This window comes from Meles meles, chromosome 9, assembly GCF_922984935.1.
Source record: "Meles meles chromosome 9, mMelMel3.1 paternal haplotype, whole genome shotgun sequence".
Classification (NCBI taxonomy): domain Eukaryota; kingdom Metazoa; phylum Chordata; class Mammalia; order Carnivora; family Mustelidae; genus Meles; species Meles meles.
Genome location: NC_060074.1, coordinates 57130425 through 57148498, shown reverse-complemented (window position 1 = coordinate 57148498; position 18074 = coordinate 57130425). Strand labels below are relative to the sequence as shown.

Here is an 18074-nt window from a genome sequence, read left to right as displayed (position 1 = left end):
TAAATTAAAAAATCACATGTAAAGTTCTTATCAAACTTTCCATTATCATTAAATTCTGAAACAATAGCTAGTATGTTAAATTTAGACAATGTGAACAACTAATATGTCATATGAATCATTCCTGAGAATGCTAAATTATAATTAATCCATTTTATTTTATTTTATTTATTCATTCATGTATTTATTTGAGAGCGAGAGCACTAGCAGAGGGGAGGGGCAGAGAGAAAGGAAGAGGGAAAAGCAGTCTCCCCACTGAGCAGGGAGCCCGTCATGGGGCATGATCCCAGGACGCTGGCATCACTACCTGAGCGCAAGGCAGACATTTAACCAACTGAGCCACAGAGAAGCCCCAATAATTAATCCATTTTAAGTAATGTTAGATTACTTCTGGATTTGGCTTATTGTAGTAATTAAAAGTAATGTCATGTTATCATGTTATTCACCATGTGAAATAAAAAATTATGGTATGGAAATTGTTAATAATTATTACAATTATATGGTACTATATACTTTTTAAGCATTTTAATTTCATCATAACATAGTGAGTAAAGAGCAAACACCTGTCCCTATTTTATACAAGAGTAGTTATTTATTCAAGATCATGCAATGAATGTTAGTAACTCAGGACTAGCCTTAGGTTTTCTGACTCCTGAGGTACTACTTTTTCCTATTTTTTTTTTTAAAGATTTTATTTATTTATTTGACAGACAGAGATCACAAGTAGGCAGAGAAGCAGGCAGAGAGAGAGGAAGAAGAAGGCTCCCCGCCGAGCAGAGAGCCCGATGTGGGACTCGATCCCAGGAGCCTGAGATCATGACCTGAGCCGAAGGCAGTGGCTTAAACCACTGAGCCACCCAGGCGCCCCTACTTTTTCCTATTATTCTGACCTATATTTATCTCAGATTAAATATTAGTTATACTTGCATACAGGTTAAATGAATTTAATTACCGTGCTTACCTGGTTTCTATATCCTTATTTAGCATTTGTGCTTTATAAATTGTTTTGAGAGATTTTATGAAATCATATTAATTTAAGACATGAATGTATATATGATGTTAAGCTAACTCATTAAGATTTATATCCAGCATGGGCAACCTTTGGTAAATGTGTACTCATATCTTAAGTCAAATGATTCCACTTAAATACTTTTCACCTATATATTTAGTTTATTGTCTTCAATTATCATTATTTGTTCTACAGGAAAAAATTAAAAGAATACAACAAATCAGAATGGAGAAAGAACTTCGAGCCCAGCAAATTCTAGAGGTAGAACTCTTAAGTTTGATATAATTAAAGTAATATAGTTATATATCTTAAAGTCTACAAAAATAAAAATTTTACCCACATGATCTCTCACTCATACAAATTAATATGTTCATCAGAAATTTTCTTTAAACATAACACATAAAATAAGACCTTACTTAGCAAGCTAATCTAATCCTAACAGTAAAATCGCAGAAAATGAGACAAAAGAGGAGAAAAAGAGGAAACCTCTGAGCAGCCAGTATAGTTGTCAGGAAGTTCCTGTACTAAAACTCATGTTCTTTACTTTTAGAAAACTCATTAGGACTTACAGTCAGATATTTACTTTCAATTTAGAAATAAAACATTACAAAAGTAAAAGTAAATTTTAAATGTAGAAACAGTTTATCTAGCTTGGTTTTCTAATATATCCCTCTTCCCCTGAAGCTACTGGAATAGGGCTAGAGGACATATATTGGCAACAACAAAAGTAATAGCCAAAAGACAGCAAGGGAAAATGCAGAAAAACTCCAACCTGCATATACAGGAATTCAAAAGCCTAGCAAGAGTGCGTAATTTTGTAGTTGAATAGCAAACAATTTTCAATACCTTAATGGCCAAAATACATTACTCTATCAAACTGTGTAGTATAATAACTGTTCAGAGCAATGTTCAGAACAATGGCTCTGAGTCATCAGGAAAAAGCCAAATTGTGCTAAGTATACTATGTCTCAATAGGCATATGTCTCAAAACCATTTTCATCTAAAACTGTGAAAATAAACTTTTAATGTTTAAAAATTATTATAACCTCTCAGCTATTCAGGAAACCATTGCCATATAAAACAATTCCCTGAGGACTCTAGCTAGCTGAGGTTTTCTGTGTAGAAATATACACATATTTCCTTACCCATTTGAAATTAATTTTAAAACCCCTCAAATAGAAAATATGCCTATCTTAAAGTAACTGACAATAACTACTGGATAGTTAAAAAACTGCTTGATAGTTAAAGACTTGAAGATTATAAACCTCAAATTTGATAACATGATCTTGGTATTCAAAATATACTTCATGAAATAGGTTTACTTAAAAAAAAAAGCCTTTAACTAAACCACCTTGTACAGCTAGAGAAAATGAGATGCAATGTTTCCTTTAAATCATCTGAGTAATGGATTTCTTTATTTCAAATTTCAAGTGTTAAAAAAGAAATTTCAAATAAAGAGGACATGTGCATTTTAATGTTACTGATGTATTCATTAAATAACTTGCTTATCGATAAAAATCCACTTATTTTTTCTACACTGATCATGTTTTACTTTTAAAAAAATCAGAAAAAAAGACAATACATGCCACAAAATCTTTTTTTTGTGATTGGTTTTTAAGTCAAAATGATATCAACACTCAGTTATTTCAGACATTTAACAGAGATTGAAGAGTAAAACTGACATACTTTTATGCATTTAAAACCTTTTTGTATATCGTAATACTAATCTATATGTTAAAAAATAAATTAGTATGTTAAATATAATGTGAACTGGGGGAAATTTGTAATTGTCTACATATATGTTACATACTGTTTTGTACCTTGTGAGACATGTAGCTCCATTTTCAAGTCTGAGATTATTTTCAAGTTGTAGTGGTGCTGTTGCATGACTTTGAGACCTGTTTTGCATGCACAGGCTAAAAAGAAAAAGAAGGAAGAAGCAGCAAATGCCAAATTATTGGAGGCCGAGAAACGAATAAAGGTTAGTTTAGATGAGAACCAGAGTTTTTATTTTTCAAAAATAAAAACTATGTGATGTTACATCAGTATCAATTATATGAAAATAAAGCTTTCCTCAATGTGATTATCTTAAAAAAATGTTTAGGGCAGACACAACATGTATATAATGTGTGCTTTTATTGTATGTATATTGTATGTTTGTTTTTTTTTTAATTTCATTATACAGGTTTTATGTGATGCTTTGAGATCTTTAAGTAGCAAACGTCAAATCAGAAATGCAAACTATTGCATAATACCTGTATATAGTTTTGCTGAATCAGAATAATCTTCCCAAAGCTATTTTGTGTTGTTGATGTTTATGTTTCAAATTGTGTCCCAAATCTGACTCTCTACTTAGATTATAACTTGGTTAATGTCCAGCAACTGTTTTAGCTATTAAAAAGTGAAGAGCCTACCGAAACAAAAACCTAACTTGAACAAACTGTCACTTGCCAATAATAAAATTAGCCATTGTTAATTATTGTAATGTTTTGGTTTTGATTTTCTGACATGAAGCATTGGACCCCCCCAAATCACACACACACACACACACACACACACTACCCCTCACCTTCCACTTTTTCTCATAATTAATTACTGAAAGAGGGCAGCTTAGTGATCCTGCTGGTTTCAGAAACAGACACAATTATATATCCTATAAAGCCAGGGAACCGTTAGTTACCTTTTCTACATTGACTTTCTTACTTTTTCTTTAGATTTCTACCCCTTTTCATCGCTTAATATCATCTAGATTTTTATCTTTATAAGAATATTTACATTAATGACATTTGTAGAATTGCTTGCATTAAGCCCGACCCCATTGGGGTAGTGCCCTGGGTTATAGCTGAGATGAAAATCTTAAACTGATCTCAAGTCTGTTGTTACTTTCATTCATAGATAGTGTACAGAAATGATATAGATGCTGTTAGGGTGTAATATAGTATATTTGGAAATTTATGTTTGGAGTGGAAAGAGTTCTAATCAGCTGGATTTGAGGATTGCTCTATATAATGTATTAAAATAATTTTAAAGATACATGTGTCAGTTGTATCTGATATGCTCTGACCATTTAGCTACTCAGTTCAGTGAATGTGCCATTGAACTATGCTATTAGGTTATTGAATTTTAAATTTAAATGGCTACTGAATAGGATCCTAGCTACTATCATATAATCTTTCTGTATTAAGTAGAAGCATATGAAATTGCCACTATGTAAGTAAAAAATGATCAAATATTTACGATTCCATGTGGTTTGACCTAATGGAAGATTATAGAATCTCAGAAAAGGAACGTTTAATGCTTGTACTATGTTCTAAATCTTCCCTAAGAATTATATATTAAAAGTTTCTTATTTTTAAGGAAAAAGAAATGAGAAGACAACAAGCTGTTCTTCTGAAGCATCAGGTCTGTATACATAAAGTTATACAATTGTTGAAATGTATATTTTATAATTTTTCTTAAATCTATTTTGGGGAAAATCTTCAAAATGTTTTCTTAAAAGTTTCCAATTTAATATTCCTGCTTAAGTTTTTCCTTCATCTTATGGTTTATTGCCTTGCTTTGGTATTGGTGTCTTTTGGGGGGTTAAAAATTGGTTTCATGACTCTGTGATTTCTGTTTCATAATGTTGTGCCAACTCTTTCTACCAGGAGTTGGAGAGGCATAGACTAGATATGGTATGGGTATGTTTATTTTTGTACATCTAACACCGCATTGTGATTTGGTTGTGATATGGTTGTCATAGCAATGCATAAAGTGTAGCACTGGCTGCTGTCATATTACATACTGCTGCATGGCTTTACAGCACAGTGCATTGCATACATCTGCTTGTCTGTCTATAAAGAAGTATGATACATCTCCAAGATTTCTAATCGAATTGTGCAAGCCTTATATAAGGCTGCCATCTAAAACTTTACATTACTGATGTCACAATGAGAGTTGGATCACTATACAATTAGACGATAATGACCCATATTCTCCCATCATTCTAGGTGCAAAACTGCCATTGAATACAATGGGAATTTTGAGTTAGGTTGATGAGAGAATATGAAATATATTCTGGTTTTACAGACAAAATTTGAGAAATAATTTTAGAACTGTCCCTTTGGGGGAACCAAATACATTTAAACAAAAAGAATTCATTAGATGTAACTGTAATTTTTAAATTTTAAAATAAAATGAAATTATCAAAACTTGTACATAGCTAATTTTCATACTGTGCCTTTTAGATTCCATTATTAGCCACTGGTGCAGCTTTTACGGTCTTAAATAGCGCATCAAGTGGCAGACATCAGTAAATAGGAGTATCCCATTTCATTGGTGTGGGTATGTGAACGACGACTAGTTTGACTAAATTGGTATAAAAACTGAAAAAAAAATCTAATTTGTTGGTGGCCTATTGAATTTGCAAAATGATAGTGTGCTTGAAATAAAAATAACTTAATTCTAAAACCATGAAGTTAAAGTGATTATAAATGAATTTCTGTCTAAGAACTTAAGATCTAAACTAAACCTTTAGTTTAATTGGCCTATAGTACATATTTGTGGTTTTTCTAATAGCAGATGTAAGGTAACTGACCTGTTCCAGCCAACCATTATGCTTTTTGTTCTGCCAGCTTTTGAAGGAGCATCACAACTGACCATAAGTAAATCTTGTATGCTTCTGTTTACACTGTCTCCATGTTCATTGCTTTACCTTTTTGCTTTTGATTGTTCTTGTATTTGCTTTCTAAACCTGAACTAAAACATGCACAGACTGGCCATTCTTGTCTTATATTTAGTATTTACTGTGACTTGTCTATAAATGCTAAACATGCTATACTGAGTTTTGTTTTGTTTTGTTTTTCCATTTCAAAATCAAACTATTAATTATAATTATTTTCCTAATTTTATCTGGCCTAATAGGAACGAGAGAGAAGGAGACAACATATGATGCTTATGAAAGCTATGGAAGCTCGTAAAAAAGCAGAAGTAAGTGCATGTTTCTAGGAAAAGTACTAGTATTTTTTCCTAAAGCACTGGTTTTTCTAAATATAAATTCTTCATAGTGTAGGTTTGTCATGGTTTATTGGCTTTCAAAAGCAAGCCAAATATTAAAGATAATAACGATTAGAACATAAAAGAATGTAGGAAGGATTCCAATCTATGTGTTAATTTTCTTGGCTGAGATTTTAATTATCTTTTTTAATGTATGAATGACATTTGCTTGGATAAAAGTAGTTATTACTGTAACCAGAGTTTCACAAAACTAATATTACAGCATGCCTAAACAAGTTCTGTGTGTCCTAACTGAAACATCAGTCAGTCCATCCATGGACTTTTGCCTTCAGAATTAATTATTCTTTACTATTCTGTGTAAAATTGCACTTAAGTACTTTCCTTAGGATAGACTTTAAACAGATAATTCAGAATAAGGAAATTATTGAAATAAGTCAAAATGAGCTTATTTGGAATGTAACAGAAAGCAATTAAAGGTTAAATATATATATTACAAAGCAATACATTCTGTATTAAAACAGTTGAATAGAGTTATGGCCATGATATCCAGGGCTTTGGAGTGTGAGAGACTCAGAATTTCTTGCTTTACCTCTTCAGGCCCAATACATTTCCTTCCTTCCTTCTTTCCTTTCTTTCCTCCTCTCCTTCTGTTTTTTTGTTTCAAAATTTTATTTAAATTCTGGTTAAAGTTTATTTCTTCTTTTAAATTGAGATAATGATACCTACCTCTTAGGATTATAAGATCATCAACTGAGATAAACATTTAGTAAGAGAATTAAAAATAACAATTTGGTCTAGAAGTTTGAGAGAGCTGAATTTCAGTATTTTTGCCTCAGCTCTGGCTTAAATCTATCATTACAGATTTCTAATGTAGAGAGACAATAAGTATATTGTTTAGGAACCTGGACATTGTAACCTTGTTACCTGGATTTGAATTCTGGTTTCAGTGCTCTTCAGCTATGTGACCTCAGGCAAGTTATTTCACCTGTCTGTGATTCAAATTTTTCATCTATAAAATAGAGTTGATAGCAGTTCCTGTTTCAATTTGTAGTAATGATTAAATAGGTGTAGATCTGTATGAGTGTATGTGTAAAGTTTTTGGAACAAAACGTAGCACCACACAGTGCTCAATAGTTCCTATCACTCTCCATGTGTTTGCTGTGTAGAGTGGGCCTAGCAAGATGCATAGCCAGGTTGGGAACTACTAGCATAGATTACCTCTAACTTAGCCTCTTCCAGCAATCATTTCTTTGACTCTCCTAAATTTCATGGAAGTTTGCCTTAACATTTTTCTTACTATCTTTTATTCCAAACCTGTTAATTATCCAGTCCCATTGACAGCTTTTACACCTAACATAACAGTGAGTCTATGTTTGAATTTATAACCATAATCTCTGAAAAATGACAAGCAGAGAAAGAAAGGCAACAAATTCTGAGAATTGGAGTGGCTGCTATCTCTGTTCCTTTCTAAAAGCAGTGTGGCAGTGGAAAGATAGGAAAGGGAGTAATTAAAAGCTCAACCTAATTTCCTCCAATGTGGAGGATGAAAACTGAAGAACAACTCAGGAAAAGGACCTAGAAAATTCTCAAGAGATAAGTTCCTCTCTACCAAGTATACTTCTTTCTAGAGGGCTAAAAAGAACAGGAGCATGCCATTCCAATTTTTCCTGATGGGAAAAAAAGCTAAAGAAAGGCAGAATAATGATAATGCAGAACATTATCTCCAGATATATTAGAATTTAGTAGAAGATGAGAACCCAAGAGTAAGAGTAAGATCATCAAAGAGAGTGAATGCCCAGATTAAAAAGCACCCAAAAGGCCCAAAAGGCATGACCTCTTCCATTGGTTTTTCATATTTCCTGTTGTCTGGGAAGAGAGTGGGAAAAGCTGCTAAAGTGAGGTGAATAAGATCTGGTTTGAGTGAAAGATAGCAGCCACAGGATAAATGAAGGTAATTAAAATTAAACATTCTAAGAATCCATGGAAGACTAAGAGCATCTTTCATGGAAAGAAGATTTACCTTTGACTAGATAAGCAAATCAGGTACATTGGTTCCAGTAAAACTTGGAAAGGAATATGAGAAACCAAGTACAGCTCTCCCTCTCCTATCTCATTCATCCTCAGAAAAAGAAACATGAGTAACATACATAGTATTCACACTTCTATCTGAAGTACTTAGAAAAATAATAGTATCATGGAGGGCATGTATTGCATGGAGCACTGGGTGTGGTGCATAAGCAATGAGCTTTGGAACACTGAAAAAAAAATAAAATTAAAATATTTTTTTAAAATAAAAATAAGCATCAGATAAAGTGAAAAAACTAAAAATGAAAGCACCTATATTGGGGCAATGCACATTCCGGACTGGGCTGCTCACATCAAGCATAAGTAATTGGGAAAGGAATGTCAAGGCAACCATGCTAAACTATTAAATTTAAAAAAAAAAAAAAGAGAGGGAGAGAGAGAAATGTGCGCATATATATATATATATATATATATATAGTATATAATTATTATGCTATATATGTTTTAATAACATAAAGCATAATAATTTAAGGAACCTCCTTCCCTTGTTTGCATTCTTATTTTCCTAAGCACTCCCTTTGTGTTCTCCACAGAGCAGCCAGAGTGATTCACTTCAGAAAGTGAACCAGGTTACATCTTAACACTAAGCAGTAGCTTCTTACTGCACTTGTAGTAAAGTCCACATGCCTCACCGTCACAAAGCAGTCCCACATGCACTGACCTCTGCCTCTCACTTCCACTTTACCTCATACGATTTGTCTGTTAAGTACAGTCATTTTTGTTTTTTTTATTATTCTAAACAAAGAGTCTTTACCATTGCTGCTCTTCCACCAAATATTCAAGTGATTCTTATTTGTTGTTTAGTTATAGATCAAATGTTAACTTGTCTAAGAGACCTTCCCAGAACACCTAATTTTGCCCTTTTTTAATGCCTCACCTTTGGAACTCCATTCCATCATCTTACTTATTTTACAGTTGTTTATGGTCTGCTTCCTCACAGGATGTAAGATCTTTGAGGACAGGAATCTTGTCTGTCTTGTGTATCACTGTAGAGCCAGGTATACAGTTGGACGTTAGAAAATTGTAGTTGAATGAATGAATGAATGAATGAGTTAAAATGCAAACGGCAGTTCAACAAATTGGTGATAAAAATATCATTAAAGAATGAGTACATTATTATGTTCTCTACCTATATAATTTTCTTTATGTAATAATAGAATCTTTTACTCTAGATGTTTTCTTAGAGTTAGACATTCAAGAAACTATTATTTAAAATGAAATATGTCACAAATAATCCTTTATTGGAACGTTTAAGAGAACCCCATAGGTAAAACTGAGCTCTTAAAATGTTATCCTCTGATAACTATAGACTTATGAACAAAACTAGATAATTTTACCAGTTATTCTGATTTTATAGTATGTTCATCTATTGAATGGTACCTCTAGATCTGTGATCGACTAAGTGTTTTATTTTTTTAACTTTTTTTTTTTAAAGATTTTATTCATCTATGTGACAGACAGAGATCATAAGTAGGCAGAGAGAGAGAGGAGGAAGCAGGCTCCCTGCTGAGCAGAGAGCCCGATGTGAGGCTCGATCCCAGGACCCTGAGACCATGACCTGAGCCGAAGGCAGAGGCTTTAACCCACTGAGCCACCCAGGCGCCCCTATTTTTTTTAACTTCTTAAACTACTATTTTGTGCAGAGTATTAGATTAGATACTATAGAAAAAAACAAAAATAATAATAATTTTATTATGTCAGAGATAAAAATTTACAGTGTAAACAGTTAGGCAGTAATTAGGCATATGTTTTTACTGGCAACCCAAAAGTTTAACCAGATCTTTACATCAATGTGCCACCTCTGTGAATATTAACAAAATATTCCTATATGTACTTGTCCATTTCCTTATTATTACTTAACATGCAAAAGATGTAACTAGTGTAATGCTAATAATGGGCATATCTTGGCTTCATATTCTATGTCCTATTATCTATATTTTTTTTCTGTTATTAACTATTAAAAAAACAAACTTTATGATAGTTGTCTTTCTCCGATTGACTTATTTCACTAAGCATGATACGCTCTAGTTCCATCCACGTCGTCGCAAATGGCAAGATTTCATTTCTTTTGATGGCTGCATAGTATTCCATTGTGTATATATACCACATCTTCTTGATCCATTCATCTGTTGATGGAATATGTATTAGTTGGATCTGAGAGCTGTGCTTGGGTAAACCTGAGGTGTGGAAATCCTGCAAAGAAGAGAAGGGAATTCTAATAATTACAGTTGAGAGTCTACTCATGTTTCATTAAGTTCCTTGTGCTTTGAGGCTTTGAAAGACAGAAGAATATCATCAATTTGGCATCTGCATCCTAATTTACATATCTAGTACAGGGTTGATAATTTATTAGGCATATAAGGTAACTTATATATCTGGGAAAACGCCTTCAGAAACTAACACAAATCTTCCAAATGTGAAATTTGAGACTCATTTAGTCAAAGGATATTTGAGACTTTCAGCTTGAATGAAATGAGAACATTGGTAATGTATCCAATTATCTTAAAGCTTCTAAGTGGCACACCAATGCTTGAACATGTTTTTGTTTTAATGCATGTCTTTTTGATTGGGGAAATAAATAACTGCTTGAGTTCAAAAAAAAAAAAAAAACTTTATTGTAAAGTTATAGCCATATGATATCTAGGCAGGGCCAACTAAAAATTCTGAACTGGGCCTATATATATAAAACCTTGATTCTAGCTTTCAATACCTTCAACATTTTATGATTAGATTGTGAAGAAAGAAAAATAGAGAAGATAAACAAAAATGCTCTGAATACTGAAAAGAAATAAAACACACACACACACACACAAATGCTCTGAATAATATTTAAAAAACTAATGAGGTTAAAAAAATAAGTTGCTTTCACCTTATTAATTAAAAATCTCTGATAACATCTGAAATTATTCCAAGAACCTCCCCATAACCATCAAAGTAAGATGGCAACACAAACATCACTTTTATGTTACTCTGTGTATATTACACTGATCTTACTTTTTTTTTTTTTTTTTTTTTTTTTTTCCTGACCCAGAAATCTTTTTTTTTTATTTATTTTTTTTCAGCGTAACAGTATTCATTCTTTTTGCACAACACCCAGTGCTCCATGCAAAACGTGCCCTCCCCATCACCCACCACCTGTTCCCCCAACCTCCCACCCCTGACCCTTCAAAACCCTCAGGTTGTTTTTCAGAGTCCATAGTCTCTTATGGATCTTACTTTTTGATTTAGATTAACTCAATAAATTTTTACTAAAATAATCCCAATTTCTATAGTTTTTCCATTATATAAATTTATAATTAGTGGGGCACCTGGGTTAAGGTGGTTAAGTTGGTTAAGCATCTGTTCAGTTCAGGTTATGATCCCAGGGTCCTGGGATTGGGGGCATGAGGGCATGCATCAGATTCCCTACTCAGCAGGGAGTCTTCTTCTTCCTCTCCCTCTGCCCTTCCCCCCTTGCTCATGGTGTCTCCCCCACCCCATAAATAAATAAAAATCTTTTTAAAAACCCTATAATTAGTAAGAATATTCAGACTTACATAAATTACCTTACTTGTTATTACTCTCTTAGTAATTTTAAAGGATCACTACTATATCATCATAATTCATAAATATTTTCATAAGAAAATGTAAGGAAGAATAGTTTTAATCTCATGAATAAAAGAGGCTAATTTCTAGTATAATTCAAGTATAATATGAGACACATCTGCTTTCATTATTACCAAGCACTAGAAACAGGTTGGTTAAAGCAGTGTGGCAAAGTAGCTCAAAATCTCCTCTTTCATTTAGAAAAACTTTAGACCATACCAGTCACAAATTTATAACCACTTTACTCATATTAACTGAATAATCAACCATAGTGATCGTCAAGAGTCTTTTATATGTCTCCCTCCAAGGATCAATAAACTATAAAAGGTTGTTAAATATGCTGCTATCGCAGAAGATTGTGTCAGCACTTTAGGAGACAAAACCATAAAATAGAAGAGAGTAGCTCAGGTTTCAGAAGCCATCTAATAAACAATTTGAAAGCAGAAAAAATTTGTAACCCTCCCCATCCATGATTCAAGTCATGAGACTATTTTATAATCCTATATTTATATTAGTTACTAGTTAGTGAAAAATGAAAATAAGTAGAATTGCACACATAGATGGTTTTGTTTAAGCAAACCCAATTGTTCAGTTGAAGACATGGTAAATATAATTCCGTGGCATGCTTGTATATTGTATTTATAAAATGTACTTATAATGTACTTTAATTTTAGAGTCAGTCTAAAAACAAATATAAAATGATTTTATATTAGCTATATGATAAGATGCTAAATGTCCTATAAACAACGTCAATTTTTAAAGGATTATTATCAATTTAATTTAGGTATATTAAAATCTCTGATTCAATCTGACTCAGGAATTATTAACAATTTTAATTTAAATTTAGGACACATTTATAGTAGCTATTCTACAGATTATTAGATACATAATCTAAAGTAAGTACAGACTTCTGTAATACCTTGGGGGATTTTGAGAAAATATAATAACTGGGAGGTTTTATTCTTTTTAAATATTATACCTATAAAATAAAATTTTTATTAAAATATAAAACGTAAAGGTCTCTCTCTTCATCATGTGATTCATAATTTTAAAATTTGTTTAAACTTAATTTTCATAATATTTTAAATGAAAAAATAGTCCCCTTAAAAAAAATTACCCTGATTTTTCTATTCATATTCAGTGTTACCATAAAATAGTAACTGTTAATCTTTATGTCTGTCTTCTATAAATGGCTTGTATTATTAATCTTATTTATACTTGCAGTCTTCCTGCACTCTGAGGTAAACCTGTGTCTCTTAAATTATATTTATGTCTTTGAAATTTAAGTACGAGTTGCTGTCAAAAGAAATGTATTCCCCTAATTATTCCCAAAACAAACACCTAAGAGACCTAGTAGAATCATAAAAAGCAAAAAAAATAAGGCATCTTTGCAACATTGTCTCTTAAAAAATGTCTTGTTTTGCAGTCTTTTAAGTTGTAAAAGTTTACAATAACAGGTCATTCTACCACATTCATTGTTTGGTTTTTAAACTTCTATGACTCTAAAATAGAGTAAATTTATTTCATACATTTATTATTATGCTATAGATTTCTGGAAATACGGTCATTTATGACTTGAGAGCCCCTAAGGTAGTCTTTTTGTGTGAGTAAAAAACCGGTTTTGAAATTGTCACTCTATGTATTTTGGGCTGTTTAGGATAATCTAAATATAATCCATTTGTTATAAAAAGGTGTTTCAACTTTGAAATAAAATTTAAATGACTTCTTAACTAAAATATTAGTAATATTTTGATATGGAAAATTCCATTAATTAAGAGGATTAAAAAGATTTTATTATAAATGACTTATATTCTGAGAATTCATTTACTTCAAGAATTTCTACATCTAGGAACGCCTGGGTGGCTCAGTTAGTTGGACGACTGCCTTTGGCTCAGGTCATGATCCCGGAGTCCTGGGATCGAGTCCCGCATCGGGCTCCCAGCTCCACGGGGAGTCTGCTTCTCCCTCTGACCTTCTCCTCGCTCATGCTCTCTCTCACTGCTTCTCTCTCAAATAAATAAATAAAATCTTTAAAAAAAGAAAAAATTTCTACATCTAGAAAACTGGAAGGTATGAGGGGGATGAAGGCCAAAAAAAATTAAGAGGAGGAATACTAATTGATTGTCATTATTGAAAGTCAATCTAAAAAATGGTCAGGAGCTATATTTTGTAGTTATTTGTAGGCAATGTAAGTTATTGCCCAGAAATTTAACCATTGGTAGTGTAAAATCTGTTTTAACATTCCTTTCTTATTATGATAGGTTTCATAAGTCCTCTCTGGTACATCAAAGGTTTATTGTGAATTGACCTTACAGACCCAGAAAGTTCCATTGTGAAACCCTAGTATTTGACATGGCAACAAAACATAGTATTATAGGGGTGCCTGAGTGGCTCAGTCAGTTGGGTTTCCACTCTTGGTTTCAACCCTGTTTAGGCTCCACACTGAGCTCAGTCTGCCCCTCCCCCAGCTCATGCACGTGCATACATACACTCTCATTCTAAATTAATTAATTAAATCTTTAAGAAACCATAATATTACAGAAATTAAGTGTAGGATGAAGCATAGTAACTTGTCAAGAAAAGGCTTAGGTATGGGGTGCTTGGATGGCTTGGATGGTTAAGCATCTGCCTTGGGCTCAGGTCATGATTCCAGGTCCTGGGATCAAGCCCCCTTGGGCTCCCAGCTCAGTGGGGAGTCTGCTTCTCCTCCCTCTGCCTCTCCCCATGCTTTGTACTCTGTCTCTCTCCCTTTCAAATGATAAATAAAATCTTTTTAAAAAGGGGGGGTGCTTATGTGAAAAGTTGGTAAATATTGCTTTTCAAACAGTATACCAAGTCTAGAAGAGAGAATACTACACAAGTTTAAACATCTTCAAATTTGGCCTAAAATAGCACTGCCACTTTAAACTTGAATTTCTGGAAAAAATTATCAGATAATAAGTCTATTTAATTTTAATATGGGGATAGATATTTGTAAGCACATCAAATCATAGTGTATGAAATTAAAATGATTAAGAAATTAACAATGTTGGAGTAGATGTGAGAAATATACTTTAGATATTTTTAAATTCCCAAATATAACTTGAATATTATTAATAAATGTATTAAACTCTGCTTTTGGCTACAAGGTTTGTGTATAACTGAAAATAGAAGACTGCCTACAGAATGAAATATAAAAAGTTGAGAAAAAAATCAGCTATTGAATATGTTTAATGACTGGTACAAATATTAACCTATCATTATTTATATGGCATTTGTAGAATTAATCATTCAGCAAATGAATAAATGCTTAAATAATTTTTATATGCTAAGGCACACCAAATATTTCTGTTAAAGATATATGACAACTATTGTAGTTGGAGATAAGAACAGCACTGAGACCAGTGGGAAAGGAAAGTTGAACTGATACAAGCTTGATAGGGAGAAAAAAAAGATCATTAAAAACTTCCTTGAAGTGTCTGGCAAATTGTACTGCTGGGAATTGAACTTGGTCCATAAAGAAAGAGGTGAATAAATTTGTTCCTCTGACCACTAAAAGCTTACAGTAAAGTGGAAGAGATCAGCTTTAGACAAGTAATTGTCCCACAGTACAATAAATAATATAACGAGTTATATGGAAGCTTAGAAAAAGAGAGAAATATTAAAATGCTTGAAACACTTATGAGAAGAAGAAAAGCAGGCTTTATTTCTGTGTTAAGAAAGAGAGGTTCTGCATTTCAGGCAGAGGAAATGGCATATACAAAGGTACAGTGTTGTAACTCAATATGACCTGTGGGCAGAGAGGAAGAAGGGGCAAAGGGGGGTTAACAGTTTTTGCCACGTGTATGACCCTGTCTTGACTTTGTTGCTTTTCTCCTTCACCTCTTTGTTGTCTGTACTCCCCGTCTTCCTCCCCGTGCCCCTTCTTGTCCTTTTTCATCATCTTCATCATCTAAGCAATGCCTCAAACTAGTTACACTGTCTTCTCGACACAGGTGTATCACACAATGTGACTGGATCATGGGAAATACCCTGATAATCATGACATATAAGACAAAATCTTGTGTGCGGCTAGATTGTGACTGTCTTTATGTACCATTTTAATATTAGTTGATTGTTGAGGGGACCCAGAAGCTCTCGTTCTTTGAAAGTTACCTTGTCTTATACAGTTAAATAAATTAGTGAGTAAATTCACCAAATTTACTACATTTAGAGACCTCATGTTTCCTTCAAAGTATACCTAATATTTCAAGACAAGAATGGATGCTTGTCTTTAAGTAATAAAGGTCCTAAAAATTTCTAAGATTTCTTGGAAATCTCCATTTTATCCTAAAAATTGATGTCATTTTACTCTCCATGCCATATGATAACCATGCTTTTAACTGGAAAAAATATTGCCTATCACTAGCTAAAAATGGTATCCAAGAATATAAGCCATATTTACCTCATGACATTAAATGCACTCTAACTCACTGTCTGCATATGGTTGAAGTATTATGTACCCCCAGATTGCCATCAAAGTGAAGTTGGCAAAGTGAAGAGAGCATTAGTGTCACATTATTTTTTCTCTCTTTTTGAAAAGAAATGGTAACCATTTTCAACAGTTTTTAGTGAATAATAGTCTCAGTTTTTTTTGTAAATATTATAATGAACATCATTAAGAATTCTGAGTTAGTCCTATATGGTAGAAAAATTTATACCAGCTACTTCGAAATCTATAAGAGACATTTGTTTTTTCTGTGGTGATTGTAATTCATTATTCTGGTGAGTGACCAAAATATTTTCTCTTCCTTGGAAAAATTCTTAGAGCAACATTAATGTATTTATTAATTGAAAATCCAATTCTGGATTTGGGGAAAAAATGTCCTACCAATGATAATTTTGTTTGAAAATCTATACTGCATTGTAGGAATGTTGCATGTTAATTGTGTATATTTTATGTCATTAAACTCTCAGAAACTGCTTTTAGTTTATAATCAATAAGATTAATTATAGCACTTTTTTGATGTCAGTAGTCTCACAATAGAGCTTCTGAATCATTTTCCACCCTAATGTCTGTATGAATCAGTAACCCAGAAATTTAGAGGTTGTATAAAAATGAGCAGTGATGTGAGCATATCATGTAAAAAGGCTCTCATGACCTGACCTCTGGCTCTGTATCATAATATTCAGCAACTATTCAACCTGCAACCTCCACTCCAGTCTTGACACTAGTAGCAATTTCTCAAATACACTGTGCTTTCTCTACTCTGCCTGGTATATCCTCTCCTCTGTGTCTCCCCTGTGGCATGCCCTCCCACAGCAGTTAGGATGCTGTCTTAGCCATAGTAATTGAAACAGGGATAGCTAGAATATGGGCAAAAATGCTAATGTGTGTGTGTGTGTGTGTGTGTATAAAACAAAGCAGTGAGTGCAATGTTCAAATTATAGGTTAGAGCTATAAGAATTAAGAAAAATTGGTACTAGGGAGGAAGTGGTAGTGTTTAAATAAGATTAAGGTGGAGTACTGACCTTTCTGCTTGGAGTGCACCAATGTGAGGAAACAAGATGTACATCAGGAATAGCAAATAGCTTGACTAAATCTACATAGAATACAAAACTGGGAGATAAGATAAAAAAAAAGAGAGAAGTTTTGAATTCAGAAGTAAGGAGTTGGACTTTGTTTTGATAAAAATAAAGAAAATTGAAAGATTTTTAGTTAATGAAGAGATATGACCAGGTTTATAAAAGTAAACCCATCATTTGGGTGGCTCAGTCAATTAAGCCACTGCCTTTGGCTCAGGTCATGATCCCAGGGTCCTGGGATTGAGCCCCCCAACAGGCTCCTTGCTCGGCAGGGAGTCTGCTTCTCTCTCTGCCTCTGCCTGCCACTCTGCCTGCTTGTGTGCACTCTCTCTCTCTCTCTCTCTCTCTGATAAATAAATAAATAAACAAACAAACAAATAAATAAATAAATAAATAAAATATTTTTAAAAATTTAAAAAAAGTAAATCCATCATTTTTGTCTCAGATGTGTGAGGTAATAGGTTAGAATGGCTGTTGATTCCACTATTATTTCTCATCTGAGTAAGAATTGTATTTGAGGTCTGGCAATAAAGTATGACACTAATATTATCGTAGAAAATCTTGACTTCCAATAGAATGTTGTCCCCTTTAACAGGGAGACAGGACAACTATTTCCATCTTGCTGCCATTACAGAAAATATTTTTTTTAAAAAAATTTTTATTTATTTATTTGACAGAGAGAGAGATCACAAGTAGATAGAGAGGCAGGCACAGAGAGAGAGAGAGAGAGAGAGAGAGGGAAGCAGGCTCCCTGCTGAGCAGAGAGCCTGATGCGGGACTCGATCCCAGGATCCCAAGATCATGACCTGAGCCGAAGGCAGCGGCTTAACCCACTGAGCCACCCAGGCGCCCCCAGAAA

General features: G+C 33.2%; 1 protein-coding gene across 12 annotated transcripts in view; it reads left to right on the top strand.

The window, feature by feature from the left end:
* Nucleotides 1-18074, top strand: part of BAZ2B (bromodomain adjacent to zinc finger domain 2B) — a 421364-nt gene that overhangs the window by 345419 nt on the left and 57871 nt on the right. For 8 of the 12 annotated variants that reach the window (XM_046018124.1, XM_046018127.1, XM_046018119.1 and 5 more), the window contains 5 exons: nt 1202-1267; nt 2922-2987; nt 4364-4408; nt 4654-4686; nt 5909-5974. In XM_046018124.1, the coding sequence (XP_045874080.1) occupies nt 1202-1267; nt 2922-2987; nt 4364-4408; nt 4654-4686; nt 5909-5974 (276 nt within the window). The remainder of the gene's footprint in view (nt 1-1201; nt 1268-2921; nt 2988-4363; nt 4409-4653; nt 4687-5908; nt 5975-18074) is intronic. The other 4 variants (XM_046018129.1, XM_046018130.1, XM_046018131.1 and 1 more) reach the window with 2 other exon arrangements.